Source organism: Pinus tabuliformis, chromosome 3_1, assembly GCF_031772625.1.
Source record: "Pinus tabuliformis cultivar Carrire ecotype Pingquan chromosome 3_1, CPIR1, whole genome shotgun sequence".
NCBI classification, from domain to species: Eukaryota; Viridiplantae; Streptophyta; class Pinopsida; order Pinales; family Pinaceae; genus Pinus; species Pinus tabuliformis.
In genome coordinates this window covers 238,626,254-238,638,712 of record NC_142301.1, presented here as the reverse complement: position 1 = coordinate 238,638,712, position 12,459 = coordinate 238,626,254, and the positions used below count along the sequence as shown (strand labels likewise).

The window sequence follows — 12,459 nt, the reverse complement described above, 5'->3', positions numbered from 1 at the left end:
CTAAGACCTTGGCTTCACATTCAAAGAATTGAGTGACGCCACCAACGAAATAGCCTTGGACTAATGGTTAAAAGAAAAATAATACCTTGATTCCACGGTGGCAAAAACTTAGAGATGCTAAAGAAAATGAAACCTTGGTTCCATAGTCACAAAAACTTAGAGATAACTAAAAAATTGAAGCCTTGGTTCCACAACCACAAAAACATAGATGTTACCAATGAAATAACGTTGGATCATCCATTGACGAAATTGAACTAAATTAAGGAATGTTCAGACTTACTTTAGTACTATGCTGTAATTCACAAGATAAATAAGCTCGAGTGCAACCAAACAACAAATCATAGTTTTGCCAAGAAAAAACAAAAAAACAAAACAATAATAGGATGACATGATGCTAGAGAAAGATAGTTTAAGAACAAGAGATCAAATGTCTTAAATTCACTTAAATGGATTAAATCATGAATAAAAATGGGTATATAACTAATCAATTTAAGCAATAAGATATTTTCTTTTGTAAAATTATATCTTCCTTGTAAAGGGTCATAAGTTCAAATTTAATGGATAAGTATGCACATCTTTATAAACTTAAAAAATCAAATGACTATGTGAAGTCCCTTATTCCACAAGCAAAGAGTCTCATACATCAATTTGATATCTAATTTGAACATGACCTTAAAATTAATTTTCTAATACAAAAATCAAACTTAATGAAATATAAATACAATAAATAATACAAATACATCAATTTGATATCTAATTTGAACATGACCTTAACATTAATTTTTTAAATATAAAATCAAACTTAATGAAATATAAATATATTAAATAATACAAGATAGACTTGAAATTTACATCATTTTCAAAATCATTATAATTAATTATATAATTTTATAAAAATAAAAATAATTTATCTATTATTTTTTTATTTACTTTTACTTTTAAATATTTGCATCACTGTATCATATTTCAAAAATACAAAACTAGATGTATATGTCATATTTCAAAAAGGTAAAACTAAAATCTGTATCCATGCATATCCCATATCTCAAAAGTGCAAAATTAAAATATATATCCATGAACAGGATAATTTACATAATCGGAATTTACACTGAAATTATGAAATTAAACAATCATACAGATGGGAATTTTCCAACCGAATTTAAATAAAATTTCTCTGAAAAATACAGCAGCAACCCAATGACCATTTATCCCATCCTATCAAATTGCATCTAACTTTCCAACTTCAACCTTTACAATTTTCTAACTTAATTAAACATGACACCGCTACAGTTCTCTAATTCTCTAACTTATTAGGTACCTGGTATTGTCCCAGTGATAGGACCCTGGCCGGCGAGTCCATCAAAATTGAGACTACCCATCCCTCGAATATTCCCTGACATTTTGCCGACGTATACACATTAAATATATACATTAAATATATAACGGAAAGGCATTTGACTCTCCTACTCTTCTTCAGCATTTGTCCAAAATTCAACTAATTCGTCAATCCAACCCCTCTCCTGATCTCTGAACCTTACAAAACAAAGTAAGTGGGCGTGAGCAGCCCTTGTTAAAGGCAGTTGGTGTCAGTCCCTTAGACGGGATACTAACGGTCCCGGCTTTTCCCCATCCTGCAAGAGAATTTTGCTTTAATACAATGTTACAGTTGTTTAACAAACGTTCCTGACATCTGGTCGGAACCGATTCACGTTTCCCGTTTTTTCTTTTTTTCTGCGATTTAGAATCACTAGATTGTGCGAATGAGAGGATGAATGTATAAATTTGTATCCACTTGTATCTAACTGGATGTACCAAGTCCTAATTACAGCATAAAGCTTATATTTCGTCTCTAAGCAAAAGAACTGTTAGCTGCTTTTACGTTTATTTTCCCCTTTTATGCAAGAGCTCCGATTTGGTCCCAGATTTGTAGAGACAGGATGAAGGGCTGAATTGGATTGAATTATCTGGAATTGCAATTGGTATGTGGGTGCCGTTGTTTCCATTGAATGTTATTGGAATTGTTTACTGGGCAAGTAGCGTCTGTTTTTCTGTACTTTTGTTGTGATATTGAGGATTTGTTTATTTGTGAACTGGTCAAAATTAGAAAGCAGAGATCGTGCTCGTGAATGCCGGTTGCTGGAATTGTCTACACATTGCTTGTCAACTTCTGGTGAGCCAACTTGCTTCTGCTTTAATTTTAAGCAATAGGGAGCTCGTGAAGGGATGGAAATCATAGTAAAGTGAACCTGAAACCCATTGAAAGTCTTGAAAAGAGGCTTGACTCCTTTATATATATTTATTGTTTTTTTATTATCTGAGAGTTGGATGATTCCTGGACGGAACGAAGGTGTGCTCTGGAGCTCTTTATTGGTTTATTTTCTTCCAGAAAAAGCATCGAAAAAGGCAGTGGCCAATGCCCACTACGCGGTTAGCGCCTATTCCGGCTGTATGTGGGTTTGTTTAATGGGCATCCACTTTCTCAATGATATTCAATGGTTGTTAACATAAATATGGATATAGCCTAGATAGGAGTGTGGAGGATTTGCATCTGTCCATTTGCCAGGCTTACATGATTTGAAAATTTGTTGCCAAGCCCTCTGACTGAGAAGGCTTTTGGGCTTTCTGTAATTTTTATGTTATGGGCTTTTTTATCTGAGTAGTTTCTGCTCAATATAGATGTTTCGGAAACCCAAAAGAGTTTTTGGTTAGAAAAATTCAGGACTGCTGCTGACTATTGTGTGCTTTGGGTTGGATGGATTTTGGTCACAGAAGCTTGATTTAGCCCGAGGAGACTTGAAATTCAATTTTTTAGTTCAGATCCGAGCAGAATACACATACATTCAACATTGGATCTAACAGAACAACCCATACATTCATTTACTCTGACAGAAAAGTTTCTTGTAGCATTCACCAGTCAAGATCCAGGAGAAAGTCCATATATTCATTCATTCAATAAGGATCTAACGAAAAGTCATTTTATCTTCTATTTTGGTTCTTCCGGCTGGATTGCCAGAAATACTTCCAGGCTTGCAGTCGCAAGGAAAAAATCAAAGTGATCTTAAGGAGACAATCACCTAGCAAAAGTTTATAAGGTTGCAATTGCCTTTTCCTCTTTTAGATAACTTTCAAGAAGGTACTGTCCTCTTCAATTTTGGTGTGGCATACATAATTTTTAGTCCGGTACATTACTCTGCCAACCTGGTTAGAGTGATAAGTTGATAACACTTGCTGGAATTCACTCTGGAAAATCTTTTTGCTTGCCTATATTATAGTACCATACTGCACAGTTAAAGGTGAATGCCTATGAGTTGTATATCACCTGAAATATTTTCCGAGAAAAACAAAATCCAGAGAGGTCTTCTGAGCAGAATTTATGTAATGAGCTTGGAACTTGATCAATTATAATGTGCGAAAGGTTTTGATTATAGTAATTGTAAAATTGGTGAGGGGTAGTTTCTAATTGGCCTATATTTGGTTGGCCTGTAATCTCATTCATTCCTTCAAAACTACGAGGCTGTAACTTTTCCTATAAATGCATAGCCTAAATTTGGATCTTTAGATCGATTTTATTTTTCTATACGCAGCAGCAAAGTAACAGTCACAGATAACTGTACCATAGCGGACTTTTGCAGGCTAACCTCAAAACTATTTTCCCTTGCTTTGATCTGGTGCACTTTGATTCAAGTCCCACCGCATAATACGTTAAGCAAGGTCATGATGGCCAAATCTTTGAGGCCTAGGTTTACATTAAGAATTTCTGATCCTTGCAAATTGCAAGTCTTAGTGCACAACATATTGTGAATGTTAAAATGACAACATTTGCCCTATTCCAACAAGAAAAAAGTTTAATTTCCAATCCTTGATATTGTCTTCCTTACATTTGATTCTAGAGAAAAATATTATAGATTTTTTTTCTTATCAATGTGCCGCAGCTTTCCTATTATTCACTGTGTTTGTATTTGCAGAAGTGGTCTTCAGAAAGCATGGGATGTATAATATCTACATCAACAGATGAAGGGGGCACAAAGAAGAAACCGGGGCAAGGTGGAGAAATGTTTGTTTTTGTACCAGGTCTGCGCATTCCTAAAAGTATTGACTTTGGCAAATCACTTCAAGGTTACCTCTCAGCAAAAATGGTTGAGCACCTTTCAGCACTTCGGACACGAATAGTTGCCATGGCAGCAGCGGAGGGTCCTGCTACAAGAAATAAAAGAAAGACAGCAACGCAACATGGTAACATTTCTTCATGATTTTATTACTGAGAAACTTATTTTATATTGTCAAAGCATCTCAGTGCAAAGATGTACAAACTTTTGCAAAACACAATTATTGTTCATGTAACATTAGGTTATTTTGAATGATAGAATGCAGGATATAGTGTTCATCAAAGAAATAATGAAAAGACCAATAAAGTGGCATACATATCAGTTACTTCAGTTACAATTTATGGAAACAGTTTATGTAAGGAGTTTTATAAATGATACAGCATGCATGGTTCAGAGACATAAAAGGCTGCAATCTGTGTGCATGTATTATTCTAAGAAAATTACTGTGCTCTGAGAGACAATAAATTTTGTAGTACTCTGGTGCGGACAAGTTTGCTCCGATGGGAATCTACAGCTTAGTTATATTATGGTAGATTAATCCTCGAAACTCTTCAATATTTTTTTCAGGTGGTTCGACACTGGCTGACCTGTTGCAGGCCCTTGATGATTATCTACCTGTTTTGCTGGGATTAACAAAAGGTAATTTTAACAGGACCTTATTTTTCTAGATATTGACAATGTAATTGTGAGTGAATGATTTCATGACCAATACTCAGCATGGACGATATTTAGATTGGAGGAGGAATTGATTAAATAAAAAAATGTAGGCCTTTGTGCATAGGATTAGAGATTATGGAAGACATTGGCATTGTGAGAATGAAGATCTATTTGAAAACTGGGCAGAACTTGATTAGTATTCTATTGCTTTATTTTTTATGCAGGAAGTCAACTACAAGATTTAGTGGAATTTGTTTGGATCAATCAGGAGGATGATGAACAGGTGCTTGTTCCATGGAAGAATGTTACTTCCAGTAGCATTGATGTTTCAGGTGTTTGGTCTTGTTTATTGAGGATTGAGATAGTTTTCATTGAAAATCACAGTTCATGGATATTTTTCTTTTCAGGAAACAGCAATATCAAGTGCTTGGTATGAGGTGTTATCTGTTCTACACATGATGTCTATGCTGTCTTTATCACAAGCAAATTCTTTGCTGATCCCAAAATCTTCTGTTGATGGATACCAGCCAAAGGTGACAGAAGGTTGGTTTGCCACATCTCAACTGTAACTAAAATGATTTTTTCAGTACCTCATATATTTCTTTTCATGTAGAATGATTTTGCTTTACCAGGCAACTTTGTGCTTGTCTGTATTTATTCATGCATTTTAATTCCCTTTAGCTGTTTAATTTCTTCAATATTTGCTGTTTTGATTAGCATTTCTGATCTGGAATTTGTTTATTCCAACTACAAGAGAACAAGAAAGCAGCAATCAACATATTTCTTAAGGCAGCGGGATATTTAGACTGTGCAGTTCGATCTGTCTTGCCTCAAATGCGAGAGGAAGTCAAGTATGCCATTTGCTTGTTCAATGTCTCATATCCTCTGTTTCTTGAATCTGTTAGCAGTTTCATAATCATGTTGACTTATTAAGATTGTATTGATTTCTTCTTATAAGTGAACCATGTTAGCTGTTTCCACAAAGAACAAATATGTTTTGATTACAATGTGCTTGTTTGTGTTTTTGTACGTGAAATATGCCTGTTTTACGGGGTTCTGACACATTTTCTCTTTCAATATATCTGATATATCTTTTCCTCAAAGGAGGAAGCTGCCAGCAGACCTGAAGGAAGGCGTATTGCAAGCTCTTTCAGTCCAAGCATTAGGCCAGGTATTTTACAGATTTTCCATGTTCACAGCTCGAAATTTAAGTTCGTTTTATGTGGTCACCAAATGCAACCTGGTCATCAGTGTATATGAGATGCCAGTCATTGTCAGTGAACCTATGTACAACAGTGAACTTACACTAGTGGGGTTTTAACTTTTCATCTCAGTATGATACGTTGATATACCAGATGTAAGGTTCTTAAACCATCCCACTTCAGTAGTGAGCATTTTCAGATAGTTGAGTATCCAAGTTCCAATGTGCCAATATTGTAATTCCAACTTTTAAGGAGGGGGTGTTATGATGAGGTGCATCTCTGATCCACCAGTTTCTATTAGATTGATTTGTCTTGTAACATTGTTTGGTTGTCTTCAAGATTAAAACATATCTTTCATTCCTTGAGGTAATTATTCATGTGTAGTATTCTAGGTCATAATCATACTGTAGATTCTTAAATGAAACCAGACCATTGGATCACATATCAGATCATACTTATCTAATCTTCAACTCTTTCACTTTTCAGAACAAAAACAAATTCAGATTTAAGTTATTGACTGCTAAATGACTAAATATATTTCTACAAAGTTGGGAGCTTGAATTTCTTGTAGGGGTTACAAACATCCTGGCTGTATTGTACACATTTTGGAAAATGACTGGTATTTTCAAATTGTTGCAAACCAGCACTTAGAAAAGATTTCCATAGATTTACAAGAACAACATCCCAACTATCCAATGTCAATGATGGGTGAAAGAAACAAGACATTACCAAGTGTGCCTGTATACAGACATAATATGACTTGCTTGATCTCAACACTTTTGAAATCTAATGTTCCATCAAGACTTCGGGATGGGGTGACGCAGGTGTGGGGAGACACGCACAGGGAAGGTGTGGGAGTACCCTCAAATTCTAGGTAAATTTAGGGGAGACAGGTAGACATCAAGGGAGACATGGGAAGTGTGGGGTGTATGCACCTCACCCTGGGGGCGCGTCCCCTTGGAACACTGTTGAAATCTGAGAGTCATCTGATTGCTGAAAGTTGTCCTTCATGGTTTCTTCTAATGATTGTCCTTCTGATAAAGAAATTTGTGCTGCCAAATCAAAGGAAGATGTCGGATTCCAAATGGTAAAAATATTCTAAAACTGGAGGGCCTTTTCTTTTCCATTCTTCACTTCAACGCATTTCCCTTGTGGCAGGGTCTCCCCATCAAGAATTTTATTGATGTTTGAGTGAGTCTGGTGCTCTTATGCTGGTAGAGTTGAACTGCTTTGGTCTGCCCAGGATGATACCTGTGTGGGGGAACTTCGTGCACCATCCCGTTCTCATTGTCTAAGGACATTCAACCAACCATATGATGGTGTAGTTTTGCACCATTCCATGAAGTGAGCTTGCATTTCTTATTCCTTTTAATCAGTGCCCTGAAAGGGTGGCCTCAAAAAACCTGCTTAGGGAAAGATGTGGCTAGGGCACCAGTGTCAAAACAAGATTTGCACCTGAAATAAATTTGTTCATAATTTGGCTTCTGGGTCTAGATTACTCCATCAACTTCTAAAAGGATTTATTCTTGGAGACCAAGGCCCAAAACCACCTTCACATAAATTCTTGCAAAAGTGGATAAGTGGTTGGAAGTGTACTTTGGGGGGATCAAGGTAGATATTCTGACTCCTGAGGCAGCCTCTAATTTCCTGGAGGGAATCCATATTCTAAAAATACCAAGGAAGATTCTGATTCATTACCCAAATTTGAAAGGAGGACAAGGCCTCTGAGAAGGGATCAAATGTTCAGTTGCAAGGCTGCATGAATAATCCATTTTAACCCCAAAACCAGGGACCTTTCCAGAGCACCTCTTTTGTATTGTGGGTTTTTAAAAAATTGAATGACGCAAAAGCCCTTTATACAAGGGTGAATTATAGCAGCCTTACTGTCCTGGTTTTAATAGGTTTGTAATTTTTTGTAGAAAATGCAAAAATCAACAAGCAAATCCTTTGATAAGCCACCCAAAAATGCCGGAACAATTCTAAGTCTTAGATCGAAGGGTGGAGAGGTTAAAAGACTAAAATATAGTCAAGTTAGGCCACCTTTAAGCCTTGGACCTGCTGTAACATTGAATATCAACAAAGCTGGAAAATATCTTTTGGAGGTCTTGGGGTCAAAACCCCTTGGGTATTTGTTAATTTTAGTGCTTAAAACTACATTTAGCTGAAGATGAGTTGCATGCAGACATTTAAATTTTTCATTATCCATATCATTCCATTATGATCAACAATATACATAACAGTAATGCAGTGTAACAGTAAGGACCAAATAGAAGAAAAGCGGAGACAATAAGAACACCAGAATTTAGGTCAGAGACCAGGGCAGAACCCCACAAGGGGGAAAACCCAAACTCAATTCTTCTCATTATTTGATTAATATCGAGAGTTCAGCAGAAAGAGATACAATGAGATGTGATACATCACACCACCTAGGGCCAACAACACATGCTTGCAATGCAAGCCCAATGAAGGTCATTGTCAATATGCTGATGTAGAATCACTGTCCAACAGCCATCATGGTTCTGAAAGAGTCACTGTCATGTACGGTCATACTACTAACAGCCCATGTAATCAAGTCAAGGTAGTTATTGTCATGTCATCCTGTATTTCATCACATATAAGAGTTAGGGAGATAACTGTCAAGACAATTATTTCCAATCCAAAGCAATCCACATTCCAGTCTTATACTTAATGCATCCTTGTGTAGCTGATCCATGACATGCTGCATATCATGATTTCACTCTGACCAGACATACTATAGCATATATGTCCTCGTCCTAATCATATGTAACCTCAGTCAGTTACCTTCTGTTAAAATTGGCAACTAGGGCCAAATTCCACCTTGGGACCAAAATTGACCTAAAGATCACCAAATTTGGATGAGGAAAAATATTTATTTATTCAAAAGGAATTTTATAAGGCATGACCTTATCAAGGTGGGAAAATTTGAAATTTGAATTTGCCTCCACAAGTGTCAAGGCCGACCTCACCTCCACAAGGACGAAATGCCATGTATAATTGTATATATATGAGCATCCTCAATCCTCATTTCACACATCCAAGAATCTCTTGTGTGATACTTCTGAGGGAGCTGCAGCTTGGAGAAGCAGGAGGACAAGTTGTTTGGGTTTGTTCCTTGGTAAATTTGTTTCCCTCAGGTCCAAGTTAAAAGAAGACAGCTAGACGCAGGCTTTAGGGCTATTTTGAATGATGTTTTGGGGTGACTTCTGGGTATGAATCTCTCCTTCAGTAGGCCGCTTTCTTTCTATGGTGTCACAGGTAGGCCACAGGCTTGTTTTTCTTAGAACCACAAGGCCGAGAGGTATTTCAGTGCTACATAATAGGCCGCAGGCCTATATCTCTTGCTCAGGAAGGCGGATATCTAGCCAAAAGGGTAATCACCAACCTATATTGACAGCGAAGAAGAGCAGAGAGGATTAGAGGCCCAATCACAGTGATTGTGGAAGTCTGAAAGAGGAGGAAAGAAGGCGTAGCAGGTTAACAGTAAACCCTAACCAGTGATCAGTATTGCAGCAGCTCCTGAAGCATGTTTTGTCAGAACTGAAGATTGATTGGACCATCTTCCTGTCTAAGGACATTGTTATTAGATCGTCAAATGGAAAGTCAATGTTATTGTACTCTCTCTCTCTCTCTCTGCTAAATTTTTGATATTAATAATAAGAAGAATTGATAAAGGGTTTTCCCCATCTGGGGTTTTTCCCTGGCTTGAGCCAATTCCTGTGTTCTCTTGTCTTGGCTTGTCTTCTGCACTTATGTTCAATGTTCTTTCTTCAGATACTGTGATTACTAATGGAATTAGAATTGCTAATGGGCTTATAATCTAATGAAGTATTTGATCTAAGCAAAGAACATGTTATCTCCAAAATTTAACATGGTTTCAGAGCACAGGTGAGGACAAGCCCAAGCTAGAGTAAAAGAGAATGACAATACTGTGGAAGAGAGGATAGAAGACTTGATTCTTTCTGCAACAATCTTGGACAAAACCAATCTGGTGGAATATGATTGAAAGAGTGGATACTTTCAAGTTACTAATCTAGGACGCATAGCTAATGGTACAATGGCTACTTATAATGAACATCTGAAGCTGACAATGGGTGACATTGAGCTATGCCGATTATTTTCTTTAAGTGAAGAGTTTAAGTATGTATCAGTAAGAGAAGAAGAAAAGATGGAACTTGCAAAGCCGTTAGATTGAGTACCAATTCTGGTTTAAGGAGAGTTTGGAAGAGCCCAGTGCAAAGATCAATGTTTTGCTTCAAGCATACATTTCACAGCTTAAGCTTGAAGGACTTTCTCTCACATCTGACATGGTACCATATTGTAACACACACCCCCCCTCCTTCATTGGCCAGAGGTAGTTACTATGTCACTGTTATGAGAATGGGGTGAAATATATATATATATTTTTATATAGATCCAGATATCACGTGATGCTGCAATTTATTTTCTGTTGGTGAGATCTGCCTGTCCAAGGCTGATTTAGCAGGCAAATCGAGAATGCTCAGGAAATTATTTGATTGGAGGGATTGTCTGCAACACTTCCAAATTATGAGGATGTGGATCTGTGGAATTACTACAGGACCTGTGCATATTAGTTTTGGATCTATTATTTCTCTTACCTGAAGTATATTCCTGTAGCGATTTGAGACCTATGAAAGAATACTACATTCGATCCTGGAGAATTCTCGCATTTGTAGTAATATTCCTGCAATCCTGTGACTACAAATTGCATCCTTGTGACCTCTGTTATGGATGAAATCACTGTCACTGTCTCGCCCTTGGATCCTGTGGCTTTCACATTTCTGCTTGAAACTAAAACCATGGAGACAAGTCTCAGTAGGTGGATCATAGAAGCTCACTTCAATCCTAGCAGACTTGCAGACCTCTCCATAAGATCAAGCATGCTGCGGATGGCAGCATTGAGTAGTTCAAGGCGAGGTTTGTGGCTAGAGGGTTCTCACAGATAGAGTGAGTTAACTATGATGAGACCTTCGCTCTCGTAGCTTGGTACACTTCTATCCAGTCCCTTATTTTTATTGCTGTAGAAATGGGTTGGCAGATCCATCAAATGGATGTGAAGACCGCATTTCTGAACGGAGTTATAGAGGAGGAGGTGTATGTTGAGCAGCCACAAGGCTTTGAGGTACTTGGGCGGGGAGACCCATGTATGCTAGTTGAGGCGAGCACTCTACGGACTTAAGCAAGCTCCGAGAGCTTGGTATTCGAGGATTGATACTTGCAGTAGATGGGTTTCACGAAGAGTGATGCAGATCCGAACCTATACTACATTGTTATAGGGGATGATCCGCTCATTCTTGTGCTATATGTTGATGACTTGTTCATTACTAGGGCAAAGAGACTGATTAGTGGTTGCAAGGAGGATCTTGCTATGGAGTTTGAGATGAAGGACATTGGGCTGATGCATTACTTTTTGGGGCTTGAGGTGTGGCAGGAGGAGGGGCATATCTTTCTGGGGCAGGGGCAGTATGTTGTGGATGTGTTGAGCAGATTTCACATGGCAGACTGTAGACCTATTTCTACACCTATGATCACCAACTGGAAGAAGTTTCATGCTTCAGATTCTAGTTTGATGGATCCCAAATTGTATAGGCAGCTTATTGGGAACTTGATGTATCTGGTCAACACTAGACCAGATATATGCTTTGCAGTGAACACACTTATCCAGTTTATGGTTGAGACCTGAAGGGTGCACTGGGTAGCTGCAAAGCACATTCTTCACTATGTGCAGGGGACTGTTGATTATGGTCTGGATTATAGGTGGGGAGATGGAGTGAGGTTGGTAGGTTACACAAATTCAGATTGGGCAGGGTGTGCTTCTGATAGGAAAAGCACTTCAGGGTGTTGCTTTGGATTGGGTTCGACAGTTGTGTTGTGGTTCAGTCGAAAGCAAAAGTCATTTTTTTGAGCTCTTCTGAGGCTGAGTCTATGGCTTCCAGCCAGGCTAGTTGTGAGGCCATTTGGCTTCGCAAGTTGTTGTATGGCTTATTTAATCAGGAGTTGAGACCGACTATTATTCACTGTGATAATCAGAGTTGCATTAAACTCAGAGAATCCCGTGTTTCATGACAAGTCAAAACCACAAATACAGGTCAACAACCACAGTCGGTTAGGGCTGAACATCCAATGTTCCACTAGTATAATTAGCCCTAACAATTTCCACAATATTCTTTCAGTTGTAAGCAGAGGTACCACAATAGTAAACCTTATAGAAGAAACAATTAGGGCATAGGCTTTGTTGTCCTTGTTCTACCAAATGGCTAGTTTCTTATTTGATGTGGGCTTGTTAGGTGTATTGTCCCCTTTTCCTTCACAGATGCCTTTCCACAAGTCATTAAAAATGAGGGTTTGCTTGATCTTTCTGGACCATTCTCGGTATTTCTCCTTGCTAGTCAACACTATGCCAACTATGGAAATGAGTCCATTCATTTTTAACAAAGCTCTCTGCTGGAAATATT

General features: G+C 37.8%; 1 protein-coding gene across 1 annotated transcript in view; it reads left to right on the top strand.

The window, feature by feature from the left end:
• Positions 1-1,449: 1,449 nt before the first annotated feature.
• Positions 1,450-12,459, top strand: part of LOC149186687 (uncharacterized) — a 105,259-nt gene continuing 94,249 nt past the window's right edge. Inside the window, exons 1-8 of the mRNA XM_089411086.1 lie at positions 1,450-1,979; positions 2,105-2,170; positions 3,966-4,233; positions 4,674-4,745; positions 4,988-5,046; positions 5,171-5,306; positions 5,518-5,614; positions 5,868-5,934. Coding sequence (XP_089267212.1) covers positions 3,984-4,233; positions 4,674-4,745; positions 4,988-5,046; positions 5,171-5,306; positions 5,518-5,614; positions 5,868-5,934 — 681 coding nt within the window. The 5' untranslated portion in view covers positions 1,450-1,979; positions 2,105-2,170; positions 3,966-3,983. The remainder of the gene's footprint in view (positions 1,980-2,104; positions 2,171-3,965; positions 4,234-4,673; positions 4,746-4,987; positions 5,047-5,170; positions 5,307-5,517; positions 5,615-5,867; positions 5,935-12,459) is intronic.